This window comes from Aptenodytes patagonicus, chromosome 3, assembly GCF_965638725.1.
Source record: "Aptenodytes patagonicus chromosome 3, bAptPat1.pri.cur, whole genome shotgun sequence".
Taxonomy (NCBI): domain Eukaryota; kingdom Metazoa; phylum Chordata; class Aves; order Sphenisciformes; family Spheniscidae; genus Aptenodytes; species Aptenodytes patagonicus.
Window position 1 is genome coordinate 73,002,606 of NC_134951.1, and position 19,483 is coordinate 73,022,088.

The 19,483-nt window shown below is 40.5% G+C and overlaps 1 protein-coding gene across 2 annotated transcripts in view; it reads left to right on the forward strand.

Moving 5' to 3' along the window:
* The window catches only part of CNKSR3 (CNKSR family member 3), a 62,390-nt gene that overhangs the window by 18,136 nt on the left and 24,771 nt on the right, over positions 1-19,483 (forward strand). Inside the window, exons 1-2 of one of the 2 annotated variants that reach the window (XM_076333822.1) lie at positions 14,724-14,795; positions 16,392-16,534. Coding sequence is in view for 1 of the 2 variants with exons in the window: in XM_076333821.1 (XP_076189936.1) it covers positions 14,632-14,795 (164 nt within the window). In the remaining variant the exon portion in view is untranslated. Of the gene's footprint in view, positions 1-14,631; positions 14,796-16,391; positions 16,535-19,483 lie in introns of those variants that run through there. The other variant, XM_076333821.1, reaches the window with a different exon arrangement.

Sequence of the window (19,483 nt, forward strand, 5' to 3'; positions counted from 1 at the left end):
CTTGCAGTTTCTCTCGCATGTCTTCATAACCCAGGCTAGGGACTTTTAGGGTCATAACCTAGGCTAGGGACCCAGGACTCTTACACTGAAGAGTTCTGTCTGTATGATTTTATTGTTAACAGGTATCTCCTGTTGTTAGTGCCCAACTAAATAGCCATATCCTTGTGATTATGTACTTGGGGTAGCTAAAGCAGGGTCTGCATTCAGGAAACTGCAATATGCTCTGAATCATCAACATAAGTGTACAAGTACTATCTGTGGGGTTTGTTTATTTATTTATAAAAAGAGCAACCAGGAAGAGTGAGGAAGAGCAACTGGATTTGCTGGGAAGCAGGAACACAAACCTATCATAGTGATGCAGAAGTTAATGGGTGACATCTTGATCACTGCTCTTAATACAACAGCAGAACTGTAGGTTATTTTTGGTGCTTAAAGTAATGTTAGAGGTTCAGGATCAGGGCCTCATTGTAAAAGATTGCATGCAATCTCCCGCATACACACACAAAAACATGTAGTGCGCTCCCCAAGGACTAAATTGTGTCAGACATTAAGAATGCAAACCATTTATGGGATTTTCATCCCTTCGTGCATCTGTTTTGCAAATACAGAACTCAAAGCCTTAAGGGGAGATTGTCCACTTAATACTCTTAGAAGTAGGGCTGTTAAATGGTTAGTTTATCACTTTCACAAATGGTAACCAAGCCTTATTTAAGATCCAATTTAGAGAATGCTCCCCCTTGGTTACTGTACAGCTGTAGGCGTGGCTGATGTGAAGTTTGATATAACTGAAATTGGGAGTAGTAGTATTTGGGATGAGGGAGAAATACAGTCCTTACAAGGTGGATCAGCCACTGGGTTAACAGACATTTTCTCTATGGGTGGCTTGTCAGTTTTTAGGAGGTATCTGCCTGTTTTTGCGTCTTGTAATGGTTGCCTTTCTCTACCAATTCCTGTCCTTTCAGCTGTTGAATTTGTGCTTAACTGAGACAAGCATGGGATTTTTTTTTAATTGATAATTGATTAATTTATTTGGTATGAAAGCCAACCCTAATGGAAAAAGTTAAAATACAAAGAAAAAGGTATTTTGCTAAAACAAGCTTTGAAAGTAACATTGTTCTTTAAAAAAAAAAAAAAAACGGATAGTGGCATAGAAAAAAAACTCAGTATGAGGAAAAATTGACTATATATAAGAAATCAGTGATGCCAGGTAGACAGAGAATTGTTAAATGCATGAGAATAACGAACTGAAGCAGCATTGCTTTGAAGTGTCAGTAGGCAAAACATAATATAGGTGGAAGTACAGGTGGCTGTATTTTACTGAGGTTAACTCTCTGTGAAGCAGAAACATTTCCTTGTTCAGACAGCTTTGAATTTTTGACACCTTGAAGTTTCATCTTGTGATGGTGCTCATGTAAACTGCGTGTTACTGTGAATGCATTAACATTACAATTGAAATTACAAGACTTTAAGGGGAATGGCTTATTAAATTGTCCAGGAGTGCTCCTATGTCTGGTGCTGTTGTGCAAATTGTTTTTAAATTTGGTTGTGAATTACTTTAAAGTATAGTAATAATGAAGTTAGGTGAGCTAGAAAAGTACAGTGAATAGGGAGCTGCCTCTTGGTAAGTTTAACTTCATATGTCTGCTTCCTGGAAAACTGGAGCAAGGAGATAAGGGATGGGGTGAAACCTGCCAAAGGGCATACCCCTAGGTAAGAGGTGAAATGTTGTTTCACTTTAAGCAATATCATACAAAATGACTGATGGTAATAACATCTGGGTCTCAGAAGACCAGTCTGACCAGCAACCTGGGACACTGATGGGACACAGCATAGCCAGTTTTGAACACTTAGGCAGTAAATGCACTTGGTGTGTCTTGAATATTTTGTATCTGGGGATATAGCGAGAGCAGTGTCATGCAGGAGGGACTTCATTGTTGTTATGTCAAGTACTGACAGTACAGAGACCTTCTCCGTCTATGTCCCATCTTTCCCCCCCTTGCCCCCCCCCCAAATACTTACGAGGGGCAAATAGAATTGTCAGCTATACCTTATAGGACCATGTATTAATGTGCTAGCTGTGCAACCCTCCATCCCACACTGCACCATATTCCTTGCTGTCCTCTGTTTTGTGGCGTTCACTACTTCTTGTCCAACATCCCTTCAGTCATTTAAAGTGCCGCCTTATATTCATTAAGTCCATGGTGCCAAATACAGTCCTGTGACATCTTTCTGCTTCCTCCTATATGGCACCTACACAGTATACTTCCCAAAACCTGTGCCTTCCATGGTATCATTTGCTGCCAGGCTGTGCAGTAGTGTCTCAGGGATGGTGTATGTTGGTCCACAACACAGAGCTTGTCCAGCCTGCTATTTGCAGCGTTTCTCTGGTGCACTGGCATGCCTCTCAGAAGATGCTCAGACACAACCAGATCACCCGAAGGGGCCCCTCATCACCTCTAGTTTGGCTCTCTGTCACCACTTTTGCTATGGATAGGACCTGGAAGGTTTTCTGGCAAGGGGGTGGTAGTATGGTGCAGGTGAGAAAGAAGGGGATGAGGGATGTTAGAGAGAGGAGTGGGATGGATGATGGGAAGAATGAGACTAGAGAGGTGGTCTTCAGCCATACAACATGACTTACAGACTGTCCTAATTCTGTAGTTTCCACAGCTTCCAGAGTTTTTGCCTCTGGGGACTTAAATGATTACACATTCCTGCTATGGATTGAGCTGCAATATGTATTTAACTAGAACAATAAAATGAAATTAAATTGTTTCCATTTAAAAAAAAAAAAAAAAAATCTGGTTCCCTTAATCTTGTGGATGACTCCACAGCTAGCACTGAAACTATTTTAGGTTCAGTGCTATTATACTTCTGTAAGCGAAATGGTGAAGTGTTTTAAAGGCTTGTTTTGAGTAGCAGTTCTCCTGTAAAAAGTGTGTGTTAGAATAGTGGTATAAAAAAGAAACCACCCAACAGATTCAGCATGGTTGTGTAAGTTGGAAAATTCTGGGAAATGTGTTTCTCTCTGGTTGTATTGATTTAGTGAAAACATCTGTATCTGTTAGCAGCAGAAATGAGATTTCTTTTGGGCTTCTCTTTGGAGCTGTTAATGGGTGTGAGGAAATACACCTCTCTAAGTAGGGTCCACAGCCAGTCCAGTGAGGAGCAGCATGGGGGGGCGGTGTCTCACGAGGTACAAGTCAGGTCTCTGATGGATGAGCTCTGCAGGCCATAGTTGTGCCACTTTCTGTTGTTTATCACCCATCCCCCTGCAACTCTCTGCCCTCGTCCACTGCAGTAATTCCACAGCAAAGATGGCAGACCAGGTTGTGTCTTCCTACGTATCTTTCCAATTTACAGCCCATTGTACTTGCTGAAGCTGCTGCTGATGTTGGGCTTATAAAGGTCCTACTGCAGTCGTTGAGGCACAGGCATCCGTACAGCTTGCCTTCTGCTGTCAAGATGTTGAAGTTAAGTGGCTGGGACAAATCAGTCTCTGGTGGTGTGGGGGAGCTTTACCTTAGTTTTGGATAAAAGTGAGTTGGCAGTAACCAACTATGCATCTCTCTGTGCCATCTGGGATCCAATGAAGTGAATGTTCTGAGGTCATGTTGTCCTTCTGCGTATGGCCTCCTTACTGAGAGGGTGAGTCAGGGTGTTGGACCAGCCTGAAAATGAAATGGCAATTGGTCTCCTACCTCAGTTCTTCTTGCCAACTAGCTGCAGAAGAGACAAATGCTGTGGTATACCCATGGGTGGTTTGTTTCTGAGGTAGTCATCCCCTTTGCTCTGTAAAGGAGAGGGCACGTGGTGAAGTGGATTGATTGCCTGCAAAACCTACCACTGTATGGAGGGAGAGACAAAGGTCTTGTCTGTAGATTCTTCTCAACTGCAGCTTTCAGTGGCCAGATACCACTCTGCTTTCGTTCCTGCCAAAACCCTACTGTGCCTAGGCAAAGCTGTTATTTGCATCAACGGAACAAACAATCAATTTTTCAGTGAGAGAGAAAAACAGACCTAGCTTGACTACAGAAGTTGCAAGTTCCTGTTTGAGTATAATTTAAAATGTATTGGTCAGCATGTCTTAAAGTGTACTTAGTATGAAGGAAAAGCCTTAGTGGGGGTGAGAAAAAGGAATACTGGAATCATCTGGTTTTCTCCACTTTTTACTTTTGATTTTACCACTTTTTTTTCCTGTTGGAGAAAGACTTAGTGGTTCTTTGAGCCCATGTGCATTGGGAAACAACTTCTGAGCAGCCAAGAGGAGTGAGATTTTCAAGCCCAGGTTGGAACAGAGTCCCCACATTTAACCTTTGAAAGTTTCATTGTCAGTTTTGACACAGTATGTGAGAACGATGCCTTATGTCACTAATAGCCTGTAGGACGCATTAATTTGTCCTGATGTATGTGGAACAGTTCTACACTCATTGCTTGAGTGGAATTAATGAAGCCACTCTATGCTGGTGTAATAAAGTAAGTAACTTCTGTTGATGCCCTGTTTAAGCAATGCCTTTTGATTAGTCATGGACATCAGTTGGAAGCAGCAAAAAAAGACAGAAGAGAATTTTCTAGGGTGTAGGAAGGAGCTGGCAGTGGTTTTAGACCTTTTAAATCTGTTGCGTCTATCTCTCACCGCAGCCATTTAGTCCTCTTTCTTGCCTCCCCTAATGCATGCATGTGTGACTTTAAAGTCACATTGAGTGATTATTCTTTCACCATGCTAAAAGCTCCATATTTGCTGACACTGTCAGTCATGTCTTCACCAGCAAAATGATTTTATTAGGTTGTGACAAACACTATGGTACGTTCACTGGACGCGATGGCTGTCAAAAGAGTTTGAATTAGTTCAAGAACAATTTTTTTTAGTAATAATTAAACATTATTTTTTCTGCCATTGCAGTAGTCTACTATGGTATGCAGTGCCAAGCTCTGTGGGTTTAAAATAACCTTTCTGGGGGGGATAAGTTGATTGCTAGATATAATGGTAAGAACTTAGGGTGAAAAAGAATAACAAGATCTGGATCATATTTGCTGGAAGTGCTTCTCTGTCAGTGGAGAGCCATTCTAAACCCATTTAATTACAGCTATTTTAAATGCAACCAACAGACAAATAGGCACACCTTTGCCTATTTGTAGGCACTATATATACTGTACAGATAGGCACTTTGCCTATTTGTAACACTATACATATTAGTATATTGGGCAAAGAGGTGTTTTCTTGTTTCAGTTTGGAGTTTGTAGCAGTTCTTAGGTGCTATTTGAGCAATAAATGTTGATTAAATAAAAGTGCCTCGTTATAGCTACAACATACTGCTGTTTTATTTGGTTTGTGTTGCCGTGCTCATGCTGCAGTATACCCAGGGGATGAATGCGAGTTGCATCTTGCCACAAGTAGGTTATCGTTTTTACTGTGAAGTCAGGGAGGATGTTGTCAGCAGTGTCCCTGAAGACATCTTGTGGTATTGGCTAGGAAGCTATTTGGGCTTGTCTGCCCAGGGCAGGTGTGTTCTCCATTTTAATGTGTTTTGCATGCATTTGCTGAATGTTGGCTTTCATCGCATGTTCTGTTTAAACTTAGAGTGCCAGATCTACCTGCAGAGAACATATGGATATGCTCTGCTTCCATCTCATTTATTTAGTTTGCCAAACAAAATGTGTTAAAGCATGGAAAGGTTGCTTTCGCTAAGCATAGCTGGTCAGTAAGCGATGTAGTCGATTCTTAAAAGAGAAAACCAAAGCATGAGTGTTGTATTGTGTGAAGCTACTTCATCACATGGAACTTACTCATTGATGCAGACAGAGAATATACACCAAAGTTGGCAGGAAAAAATAATGTGCATCAGTTTTCTTCTTTTTTTCCATCCTTCATCTTTCTCTGGTCAGCAGTCCTGTTCTGGTGGTGGCTGGGATTAGCAAAGAGTTACAGCTGAAATGCTGCCAGCAAGATATCATGCTGCCAGGTGTTTGAGGTCTTGAATATGAGCCTTTGTTTGTGGTTCCTATTCTTCCTTCTTGGAAACCCATTTTCCTAAGATGAGTATTTGGGGTGGCACTGCGGAGTCTGGCTGCCTGGGGCTGTGGTCCTGGACAAGGGTGTCTCTCATCTTTTCCCTCTTCCTTCCAGGTGAGTCAAAATTTCAACTCTAGAAGCCAAATGATACTTAATGGCCTAATGTTCAGAGCTGGAGTCAATCGTGTTCTCTGAGGGAAGTGAGAGATGCTTGCCATTAGCAAGCATGATGGCAGTAAAGCCCCACTAGGTTATGGCCTAGCATATGCAGCAGGGGCCCACAGCTGTGCACAGATGTCCAGTCCAGCTCTGCTGGTGAAAAACATGACTGCATGTGTATTCTGACCCACCTGCCTTCAAATCGGTGGGAACGTAATACAGTAGGTGTTTGGTTTTGCTTTTTTTTTTGTTTCCTGGTATACTCTACTTTTTCATGTCTAGAGGGAATGCCCTGTCAAATTAAAAAAGGTTTTAATTTATGTCTCTCTCTGGTTGTGGCATAATGATCTATTTTTCAGTGTAGTAAAGTATGATTGGCCTATGTCTTCATGCTTGTATCTCTTTTATGAAGAGAGATTTTTCTGGTTAAACCTGTATGTCATTATGCTGTGTCCTGTTTTTTTTTCTTTTTTTTAGAAACATGGCATGCCAGCACAATTCACTTTCTATAGCATTACATTTTAATTTTGCCTCTTAATTTAAAGCCGTAAAGCTATGTCATAATAAGAAACCCTTTGTGGAAAATAGTAGAAATAGATTTCTCTTCCCCCACCCCAATTTTTTCATGAGTTCTCTGAAAAAGAGCTATTGAAAAGAAGGAAAACTCAACTTTGAGTTGTAGCTGAAATGCTTTTGGAATTAAATACCATTAACTTTTCATTTATTATAGAATTGCTTTTATCTCAGTTTATTGTATGCTACCATTCACTCATGTCAAATATATTTTTGCAGTCCTGTTGCAAGTTGCATTGTCAACTGAAGGTACAATTTCTAAACTGATTCACTCTTGTAATTTCCCACTTGCTGTTAATATCTCAAGCTGGATTACAACCCACAAGAGCAGCTGTGTGATTCACTGTGAACTATTTCCTAATATTACCAGGGTCTATTTTTGCTGTGTTTTTTTTACCAGTCTGTAAAAGCTTTGGTTGTATCTTTAGCTTAAATTGATATAAAAATTCAGTATTAGTGTTTAGCCTTTTCCTCCATCCCCTCCACCTGGCCTTCTATTTCTCTACGTAGAGTTTTTGCATTTTTGAGAAAATATTGTGTCACTATTACAGTAAATACTAACACCAATAGTAGCTTTCACTAGTGAAGAGAGAACAATTTCCTTAACTCTTAAGATAAAAGTAATTAAAAGGAAGCTGCCATCTACATTTTGGTGCTATGTATGGCACAGCTGTGGAAATCCTGTGTCCTGTGCTGTCTAGCTCCGTGTCCCATCCTGAATCTTTGCCAAAAAGGGATATGTTAAGGAGGATTGTAGGAAAGGTGACATGTTGTGTATTTCCTTCTGTAGGCTTCCTCAAGTGTTCAACCATTTCTGTTTGAGTCTTTCAGAGTCAGACATGACTTCTGTGGCATTTTCTTTCCTGAACCTTTTCACCTTCCCCTGAACCCGTATGGATGTTTAACATTTATTGCACAGTGCTGTGTGAAGAATCACTCTTTTATTGATTGTTTGGACCTGTTACATGCTAGCTTCATTGGCTCTCCTGAACTCCTGTATTGGAAGAGATTATGTATAATCAGTGCTCTTTCTGTTTTTCTGTGCCACTTCTGGCTTTATTTTTATTTAGTTGCTCTGAGCAACCTGATGTAGTTGAAGATGTCCCTGCCCATGGCAGGGGGGTTGGACTAGATGACCTTTAGAGGTCCCTTCCAACCCAAACTATTCTATGATTCTAATTATAGGCCTTTATTGTGGTGTTCTCCCTACAATCTTTCCTACTGTAAAGACTCTGCTCTTGCTCCACGTCTGCTTAGTTTCCTGAAAATATTTTGTGAGGGAAATCTGAGTGGGTTTTTCTGGCTTTTGTAGAGAGAGGTCTTGCTTTGCAAACCTGCTGGAGTTCTTGGAAGGGTTCAGCAAGAGTGTGGACAAAAGCTATTTTGACTCTTCCTTAATGTACTTCATGATTTACCCTGTGAAGTGTTGAAGCTTATAGTTGTCCTCAAATTTACAGTCTGGAGCATGATAATGGGTACTGCTGGAATGGTCTTAATCAATGGCTTTGTAAGGAGGACTGGTAAAAAGTATAGCACAGCGGAAAGCCTGTCAATCTCAGATGGCATCTGTATGGAGCGACTAAAGGTTAAACACAGTCTCCATAGCCCGTCTGGTCAGGATGGCTTACAAACTAAATTTACCCACCAGTTCTTTATTACAAGGCAAAGCTTTCAGTTTTGCATTCAAAAGAAGCTAAGGGATTTATGGATGGATTTGAATAGAACGAATGGATTTATTTTGAGGTAGTGTGAATGCATGTGTATGTAGTCTGTTTTTCCAGTCTAAATATGTTAGTTGGAAATACTGAAAATAGGAACATGTTGCAAAAGGCTTTCTGTACAACTGTCAGTCAGAAGGGATTACAGAGGGGACAGTAAAGCACTCATTATCAAAGTTGAAGGCTTGCCCTTTCCCTCTGTCCTGCTGTGACCTTCATGAGAGCTGCCCTTTGCATCTCTGCTGGCAGGCAGAGGCCAGCAATTTGTCTGGTTCCATCCCTGTATAAAGGGGGGACAGGCAAGAAACTTCTGTACCATTCTGGCTGTTCTAGGCAATGCTTGTCCTCAGCAAAGCTCTAGACCTAATGCCTGGTGAGGCAACAGGCCGTGCCTGCTTGGTTAGGATGCGGATGATTAAACAGAAATGTGGAAGAGTTGCTTACAATTGACTACATGAGAAGAACTTATTTTATAAACAAGCTGGTTTATGCAGGAGACATGTTGTGATGCTGATAATAAGCAGCTCTTGCTCTTCAATTCTGTTTGGTTTTTGTTTGTTTTTAAAGTGATTGATACTTCAGATGGTGGCAGTGTTATGAGTGATTGTGGAATGACTTGGATTAAAAAATTGAACAAGGAAGTTTTTTTACCTTTGTACACTAGGCGACAGTAATTCAAAGATCTCTTGAAGGCTTTTATTTTTTCTTGGTAAACTAAGGTCTTTGAGCTCGTTTCTGGCCCCTATAAGTGGCTCACACCAACTGATAACTAAACTTTTGTTCTGAAAACTTACAGAAAGATAAATGCTGAACCAATCATGATAGCTAAGAAACCATCAGGCATGTGGGTTCTAGAAAGTCAGTTCTTACCTAGGCTCAAATTATTACTGAATTAAGTTTCCACTGACTGTTCTAGATTATTTTTTATCATCCTTTTAAAGGACCTTGGATTCCTTTGTTAAAGTCGTTCCTGGCTCTGTTTGTCTGTAATATTGCAGGAGGAGAATGACATCCATGGCGTTACAGTGTAACAACTGCATTCTATATTAAAGAAAACCATGTGTGTGTTTTCTTTCTCCTTGAACTTTTCAATTTGTTCCTTTTTCACCCTGTACCTGTCCTACTGAGCTGCTTCAGCTTTTCACAGCTGTCTTGCAGATCCTTTTTCCTTATTTTCATTTGCCTTCTCAGGTGCTGGTTCACCTGCTTACGAAGTAGCTCTTTTCTCTTTCTAGTGTTCATTTGCTGCCTTGATTCCCTTCTGCTTTTTCTTTTATTAATTTCTTCCAGTCCTGGAAATAGATGGAGGAAATGAAGGGAGGAGGCTATCATGATAACAGTTATAAAATGATGTGGAATATAAATGATAGTATAATGGCACGCACCATGGGGTATGTCAAAGATTCTCCTAGAATTGATGATCTTTCAAAGCTTGGGAGGATGGATTGAAGTTGGTGTGTGCAAGGAGTCTTTGGAGACTACTAAAAGTGGCAACTGAATAGACCCTGAAGGGGAGACCAGAATATGAGTGACTTTCTTAGGTGGGAAGGTCAGATTCTTACAACATCTGAATGTGTGTTTCTTAAGGTGATGGGGCAAAAAAGACTCAGGCAGTCCCACCTAGCCAGCTGTCCAAGGGAGCCCTTTGATGGGCTGAGGGTTGTAGCTGAACCTTGGTGCTACCCTGAGACACCAGCTGCTGCCAGTTTGTTAATCACCCGACAGAGAAGAGATGAGTACATGTTCATAATAATAAGGCTGTATTTCCTTGAGACAGTGAGCAATGATGCCCGTGGTGGTGCCATGTGAAGGAGAAGGTCTTGTAATTATGAGTTCTTCTTTTGTTCAAGTGACTTGTTCTCCTCCTGCTTCCTCGTGTCAGCTTTGGCATTTTATGAGCTATCCTGAGAATCTGTTCAACTTCCTGAACTAATGGAAAATGATCCCCATCACCTTCCAGTTCCCCCTCCCCATTCCTTCCTCAGTTCCTTGTCCTGTCTATCTCCTCTTCCCTTCCTTGCTCCCCCCCATCCACCCCATGTTGGAGTAGATAGACTCTGTGGTCTCACAAGAGAAGAGAGTGAGGAAGAATGGGATGGTAGGAGGAAAGAAGAGGTGGTGAGTCAGCTGGTTTTGGATCTGTGGTTGTAATACATTAGTTAACTGTTCTTATTGCTTTATGGTAGGTAAATTATTTGGTAATGTCCAGCACAGAAGTTGAGCAAAAAGCATGAACCTACTTAACAACTCTAGTTGTAAAACACGTCTCTAGTACTTTGGCAGTCAGATACGCCATTGCTGAATGGCTGACATCTATCAACAGTAGAAATGTTAATTTTCTCTGAATAGTAAACTGATAGTTATGGCTTAGACCCAAGCCTCCCCCTTAACCCTCTCAAAGTTGGTTTTTTCCCCTCGATTCTTACTCAAAATAACTTTCTTAATCTTGGAAACAGATTGAGATTGGTATCAGTGCAAATCTGTAATGTAAGCCCTGTCGTAATATTTTTGCATGAATGCAAGGTATTGAATGTCTTCTGGGGTGCTTTGCGTGGTAGTGGAAGGTTATTTTAGACAGAAAAGTCTAGACAGTTCTTAAGATCTATTGCACATCTCTACACCTGCCAAAATTTGTGAGGGAGTTTTGTTCAAGTTACACTGCAGTTCCTCAGAAGGGTTTTCATGATATGAATAACACTAACTAGACTAGTCTCCCTCCCTCCCTCCCTCCCCAAAATATCGGTGCTACTATTGTTGTAAAACTTGGGTAATGTTCTGCAATTGCTATTTCTATTTCCATCTTCTCTCATTCTCTAACAGTTACGCAAGTAGGAAGGATGTTATCTTTCGTGCATGGTTTTGATGTATGTGCAAGGAATAATATAAAGATTTCTCACATGCAATTGAGACAAATGCTTTTTAAACACACTTTGAGCATAAAATGAATAGAGTAGACTTCAGAAGGGCTTTTCAGTGGGTAAAGGAGATAAATATAGATCTCTTTTCCAATGTCGGAGTCTTAATTGTATTTTTTTCGGAAATAGAGAAAACTATTTTCTTGCTTGAACCTGCTAATATCAAACTGTTGAAAATGACCTGGCATGTAAGAAAGCATATTTCTAAGTAATGTAGACTGCTTTTTTATAGTTTGTAATTCATCTAAGTTTCTCAAAAATATCTGGAATTTGCTAATGGGCAATACCAAGTCTATGTGAGGCTCTGAAGTTCACAGAGAAAATACATGGAAAGAACTGAGATGTTTGGAAGAAGGAAAAAAAGAGCAGTTCGTTTAGATTACCAGAGGCATTTGAAAGCTGACTTTTTAAACTTTACTTAAATATTATTTAGTTTATTTTATTGAACTGATTTATGAGTCCTTTTTTCCTCCCTTTTCTTTTTCCCCTTGGAGAAATAGGAATTTTTTGGTTTGCATATGATGTTTAAACATTTCATTCATACGATGGAAAACTAAACAATAGGCTATAAATGTGGTTGCAATCTCAATTAAAATGTTTAAGACTTTTCCATATGTTTCTTAGTAAAAATAATAACAACACTAATGTTAGTAAGCTCATCTTAAACCATTAGTGAACGCTTGCCATGAGTGTGTGGGTCTGTCTTCGCTTCCTGCTTTGCATAGTTTTGGTCACTTAATTTTAAATACATTTCTAGCTGAGCGGCTGTGCCTCTGTGACTGTTTTGAATTAATATTTGTGTGATTTTGTAATATTTTATAAAATATAATCTTATGGTGTGACTGTAGAAGTATTGTTTTTAAGGACTCATTTAAAAATATTTTAGAGGTAGCTGTTCAAGTTGTAATAGACCTTCAAGAACAGGCAAGCATGAATTAAAAAGAAAAAAAAAAAGGCACAGGCAAGCTGAAAGCTGTAGTTGTATTTCCTGGGGGGGATATATACATTTGTAAGTCTCATGTTTTAGCATAGAGTGAGGATCTAGAAAGTTGAGTCAACACACAGAAAAGATAGTAGGCAAAAGCAACACCGCATCCAAAAAATTTAAAAAACTAAAAACTTCATTCTGTGCTGAATAAAGTGTTTTATTTTAGGTGTTTGTGTAATTTGTAATGGAAACTATGGGCATACAATGGCAAATGATGGGAAACAGTGGTCTGCAAGACAGTACTAAAAATTGGGAATGCCAAATATGTGCACTGTATGTCAGCCTCGGTTGAGAATTTGTTTTGAAAAAATAAATTGTTAAACAATGAAGGCCAGATCTTTTTATTATTTTTCCTGGGAAAAGAGTTTGTATAGCCTAAGGGAGAATTTGGTGCCTGTGGGAAAGAGAACGCTGGGCTCAATTTCCAAAATTTATGCGGCCTTGCCAAGACAGATGGGAGGAAACAGGAGTGCACCCCGAACAACTGTAGCCCTGGGAGACTCTGCTCATCTTGCATGCAGGTTTTCCCATTCATAATTATGCTTAAAAATCAAGCTCTGCACATTAGTAGCTCTGCACGTGGAGGAGTCAAGCTTGTTCAGCCAGATTTTGATGTACTGCAATAATTAAGCTTGCCCGAGTCATGTAAAGGGGTGACTGTTAAGTGCCAGCGTGTCTGTCCTTATTAATTTCTGAGCGAGCACTATAAAGGCAAGTGATAGGTGTTAAGTAAGCCTGTGCCTTTGAGAGTCCGTAATCTACAGATCTGCTGTGACCAGACACTGCAAGGCAGCAGTGACTGCTGGTGCTGCTGTTATGAAATGAATATGTTTCATGTGACTCCTGGAACCCCCCTTGTGATTTGTCTCAAATGGTTTCCTGGCAGTAGAGTGTGCTGGGAGTGCTTGTTTTCCAGGCTGCTACTGCGGCTCCGTGAGTGGAGCTGAGTGCTGGTTTTCTGGCTCTTATTTCCTTGTAGTTCAGGATGCTGTTTGTGTTTCTCATCTGCAGCATTCGACATCCTGTCCATCTCAATGGCTTCCTTTTGAGCCAGTGTAATGGATAAACATCCTTTATACAGCTAAAGGTTCAATTTTTTTAAAACTGAATAGTCAAACAATGTAGCTGTTGTGGATGCTACAAAGTAGATGTCGAAAGCGTAATCTGAATTTTTGCTCATGTCAACTGTTTTCAGTGAACACGGTGTTTTTCTGCAAAACAGATCTAATTGGATCTGTTCCTTTTGCTCTAGCTAATACACTGAAGTGGAACAGGGCATCAAGAGCACTGCATCACCTTTAAAATAACACATCCATCCAAATTTTTTCCCCAGATTGTTGCTGCTCACAGGATCTTGAAGAACAGAGGAAATGAGCAGAATACACAAGAAAACAGGGTTAACATATGAAGCTTAGTTAAATAAAACAAAATGAAAACCAGAAATCCTTTCTGTAATCACTGGGGAAAAGATACTGTAGAGAACAGGATCATTGTGATCAGAATCACAATTTAAAGTGAGGATTTTGGGGATATTGCTGGGACAAGATACTCTAAACTGTTTTAAAAATACTTCATAGATACAAAAGCGAAATAGATTTCTTATTGGTGTGTGCCGTTAATCCTTAGCAAGGGGAAAGAATGGCTGATTCAGGAAGCTGCAGCGTCTCATAAATCAAGGGAATAATGAGACTTGAGCCAAACATCATTTTGATTGCTTTGCCTTTGATTGTTCCATTTTCCTCTCATCATTCATTCAGCCCTTTTGTATTAAAAGTGGATGGGGAACTGTGGGTTTTCGTGCTTTTGTTTCCTTGTTTAACTAGGCTTTGGGCAAGATCTTTGTTCTTGCCTTGCCTTGTATTTATCTTTTTTTTTTTTTTTTGGTCGGTTATTTTTTTTTGTTGCTTTGGTTGCCCTTCAGGGTTTTGGGTTACCTTGATAGCTTTGCCTATGCAGACACCAAAGGGACATTCTTACCTGCTGAGCTTGATCCACAAGGAGCAGGTGGGTCGTGCATTGACTTAGGTGACCCAAAGATCAACATAACCTGTGTGCTCTGTTTCTGTGTCCCTGTGGTACAACTTCAGTTGCTCTGCAAGTTTCTTTCATAATTTGGCATCGCATATTGTATGAACTTGCAATTTGTGCCTTTTGCAGGGTTTGTTTTTGTTGTGTGTGTGTGGTTTTTTTTTTTTAATTGGGGGGAAGGGGAAGAGAAGACGGACATTTGTGATCACATCCCCTTCTCTCTCTTTTGTGTTTTGGTAGGCCTCGATGATTGCCTGCAGCAGTATGTCCATAAATTTGAACGGGAGAAGATAAATGGTGAACAGCTGTTACAGATTTCTCACCAGGACCTTGAAGACTTGGGTATCTCACGGATTGGACACCAGGAACTGGTTCTAGAGGCCGTGGATCTCCTGTGTGCACTGGTTAGTTAAGTGGTGAACAGACATGCAAAGATTTTCTTAAAGTGCTCTTTTGGGTGAATAACTAAGGCGAGTCTGATAAAATCAGAATACCTGTGTCTCTTGCTTTCTGTTACACATCACGGTAAAAGAAAACAGTAAGAATTTGTTTAATTCTCACAAGCTTTGTGTTAATAGCTCTTTAACTTTTTCCTGATAAGAGGCAACGCTAATTCATTTGGTTGCACTTCTAAAGAAAGAAATTGTCTGAGTAGCATTGTTAGAGCTTGTGGCTCCTGTTAGTGAACAGTCAGTAAAATTGCTATTGAGTAGAGTGAATTTGTCATAGAAGATAGAAGACATACTGTTGAAATGACAGCTGGTAATGGTTCCTCACATCAGTTGAAATGGGTTTAGGGCAATTCTGGAGTCTACATACAAAGTGAAGAAAATGTTAACTTTTTAGCAGGGCCTGTTGCAACAGGACAAGGGGGAATGGTTTTAAACTAAAAGAGGGTAGATTGAGACTAGATAGAAGGAAAATTTTTTACGCTGAGGGTGGTGAAACACTGGCACAGGTTGCCCAGAGAGGTGGTGGATGCCCCATCCCTGGAAACCTTCAAGGTCAGGTTGGACGGGGCTCTGAGCAACCTGATCTAGTTGAAGATGTCCCTGCCCACGGCAGGGGGGTTGGACTAGATGACCTTTAGAGGTCCCTTCCAACCCAAACTATTCTATGACTCTTGAAATGAGGGATGTTTTGCTAACTCAGTTACAGTTGAGTTCAACACTTATTGGATTCGGAACTTAAGCTATTCCTCTGTCTTACTGCTGATATATAACTGCGCAGATACTTTTAAAACAAACACACTCTGAAAAGAATAAATATATTTCGGATTGTTTTGCTAGTGCAGGCTTTATTTAAAACCTGTAGTTTGGACACAGTCTTGAAGACGCGTTTGATGTAACGCAGCGAATGAGCGCCAGAGGTGTATATGATTACATCAGGGAGAAGGGTGGGAAAGGCTGCCCAATGATTCCTCAGCCAGTGCTGGCCTGCCTTCCCTTCATTAGGCAAGACTTGCAGCACTGAGCATACTCTTCTTAAAATGGAGAGTCTTTAATTGCCTGTGTGATACGTGCTTTATTTGCGGAAGAGAGGTGTTACAGGGATCATTCGTACTCCATAACCAGGAACAAATTGGATAGCCTGTACTGGAAGAAGTGTATTTAGTGAAATAACTTCATACAATCTGAAATGTTTCCCTAAAAGTTGCTCTTATATTTGAAAAATGTTTTATTTCCTCTTCAGTATTTGATCTATCAAAAATTTTTAACATTTAACTTGAAAAATCTAATAGAAGAACATAATTAGCCTGAAATGCAGTTCATGTTGTGGGAAGGGATAATGTGTCGGGCAAGTGAAGGGATCTGGTGAGTTCGTAAATGTACTGTGTGCTGTATAGAGACCTGACTGAAGTAATGGATGTGGCAGCCCCCAAAGGCACTTTTTTCTTCTTACTTTTTAAAATATTAGAATAAAATGAACAAAGCTGGATGACTGCCAGAACCTAAAGCTGTGTTTTATCTCCTACAATTTCCTTCTAATTTCCTTTGTAGACAAAAGTTTTGACCTCAGACTTGTTTCTGGAAATCCTTTGTGAAATGCAACTCAAGTTAATGCATTAAACAGAGTTCACATATTGCAGCTGAAATGTCCTTGTTCCCTTTTAAGAGGTGGAGGAAGAATTCCCGTGTTTTAGGTATGCCCTTTGTCACCTTCTTGATGCCCCTTCCCTTGAGTTTTTGGGATTGTTGTATAAAATCACCGTTGATTTTGTTCCTGAAGGGATGGTGTGTGTTAAGTTCTAGTGACAGCCAAGTTTTTATTTTTCTGACTCTTCTTTTTGTTGGTGGATTGTAAGGTTTTTTTGTGGGAGGGTTTTTTTGGTGGTGGGTTTGGTGTTGGGTTTTTTTTTTTCCCCCAGATCTTATAGGGCTAGAGCCCTCTTTGGCAGCTACACTGCCAAGCTGAAAATATGTCTGCAAGTTATGGTGTTTGCTGCTGCAGTAAGCGAACTCTAGAACCAGTATAGCTGAAAGAGAAATGAATACAACTTTCTCTGCTGCTTTGGTGACGAGGCAGTGTTCCCTCATCTCCGCATAGCAGTGGCCGCATGTGCAACAAAGCTGCAGCTGAAGAGGCAGCAGGAAGGAGTGTGGACAGGGATAAAAAGTGAAGGTTTCCTGTGAGCACACATTTCTTTTGCTCTTGAGCTGGTCATTAGACTTTTCTGAACAGGTGTTGAAGACTTATTTAAGGAATTTAGAGGACATATCAAAGAAACTGAATTCCCCAGAAGGGGAAAAAAACATCAACTTGAGTGCCTCTGTCTTTTAGTTGACGACAATACTTGCTTGGGGGAGAAAAGGGATGGGAGGAATACATTTCTTAGTTGACTGAAGTATTTGGGGGAGGGGGGAACAAACATACATAAATATGCTTTTTAAACTCATGCAAAGCCACAAAAGCAGGGGCAGGGATCCAGAAAATAAGCTTTCTCAGCCAAATAATTGGGGCAAAAAGCATCTCGAGTGGTGGTGAAAACTCATTCCCTGATGAGTAGACTTGCCTGTTTGGGCTTAATAAATATAAAACAATGCAAGCATTGACAGGAAACTGTATGCAAATATTTTCACTTTTAATGTGTTCTTTGGTTTAGATTTCTGAATCTTTACCTACACTGTACGATGGGGAGGTTTGGAAGTAAAAAAACAGCTGATTTTTCTTGAGGTTAGAATGAAGAGATACTAGTTTTAAGCAATCTAAAAAAAAAACCCCCCAAAACCACAAAACAAAAAGAACATAGTTTTTAGTGTTGTGCCTTTGATAGTTTCACTGGTAGTGATGTTCTGCCAGCATATTTGCAGTGCAACAAAATATGACATCATAACATAAAATAGAACATGCATACATGAAGACATCCTTTGTGGCTAATCCTTGTCAAAAGCACCACATCTATGCACCACCTCATAAGAGTTCAGTTTTCTAGAGGTCTCAACTTAAATTTTATGGTGTTTATTAGGAAATTTGGGACTCCAAAGGGGTCTTTAGGATACATTTTTCTTAAAAGGGAGAGAGCAAGAATGGGTGACTGTGACAGTACCTTGTGTTAGCTCTAGTGTTTATATAGGCAGGCAGTGAGTTGGATTTGCTTTTGAGCAGGCATTCAGTCTGTTTTTCTTAATTTTTTTTTTCCCAGAGCTGGTTTTCAGTTGGGTCAGTCAGCAGATCCAGCTCATCACACTGTGGCACGTGAACATGGCTGTGAAGGGGAAGGTGATGCTGCCCCTGGGCAGTAGCAGAGCTCTGGATCAGTCCAGGTCAGCTCTGACACAGCTGCGGTGCTCTTTTGACTTTGGTTAGCCACACTTTTTTTTTTAATTTGGCTGCCTGACCTTGAGCAATTATTTGGTCAGTATACTTTTTCTCATTAAATGTAATGGAGTTTGAAAAGAGTGTGCTCTCATGCACGTGTGTGCGCTGTCTCTCACTCCAGCCCTGTGTGTGGCTTCCCAGGTTAATGAGTAACAACCTGGGAATGTTTGACATAGGGTGCTCTTGACTGCTGGCTTCAGCCTGTGTTTTGGTGAAAGCAATGTTTTAAATCAGGAGCGATAGGAAAATGTAATGTATTTTTTGGTTCATGAGCAACATCTAAAATCTTTTGGTTGCTTAAATAATAATCTGTTAAATATTGTAGCCTCGGTCCTGTAGAAATATTTCAAAAAAGCCTGCTAAGCTTTGCACTTCAACTGTGTGTTTGGTGTGCTGCCATGCTATCAACATTCCTATCTGTCCTGAATTGGGGCTACAGCAGCTCCATGACAAGTTAAATTAATCCAAATCAGCTGCTGCCTCCACCCCCTCCTGTCCCCTGATTAGTGATCTTTTGTGCTTGCGCTCACCTGACCATGAGGTGAGCTACTTCAGGGAGCTAAACCAGCTGAGAGCACACTACAGTAAAAAAGAATATTTTTTTTTTTTAATGCTTTAGTTCCTCAAACCAGTGCTCCCAACAGACTGGACACTGCAAGTGAAGGAGCAGAAAAATAGCAGAAATGGGTGGTTATGTGTGAGGTAGTCAAGATAGTGTCAGCTTCCATGGAAACATTGCTATATCTGGTGAAGGAGCATAATGTTTTCTGTGTATTAGAGCAAACAAGTGAGGAGACTGGCTTGCCTCTGGAGCAAAGGTGGTTTGGGTTGTGATGACCCTTTGTTTCGGGGAAGTTTATCCCTCAGGGCTGATATGTCGTTGGAGAACTTGGTCCCCTGAAGAGCTGCGTGCTCCTTGTTGTGCTGGATAGGTATAGTGCTTAGCCAGGACTTTTCCTAGAGCACAAACTGCTAGTTTAAATATCTCAGGTGTACTCCGTAGACTCTCTGGGGGAAGCTGTAGGAAAGCTTTGTGCAGTGACTGGAGAACTTGGCTGTGATGTGCTCTTGATAGGCTGTTGGGGAGACCAGTTGCAGTCATAAGCTGGAGCTCCTATATCTCCAGAGGCAACACCTGTGTTGCTGAAGTCCACCTCAAAACTGAGAACTAGTTGAAAGAATTACTTAAAAACTAGCTGAACTGGAAAAGTCACACCAGACTGACCCGCGGTATCAATAAGGTGAAAGAGGTGTGGTAAGGAGTATGTGAATG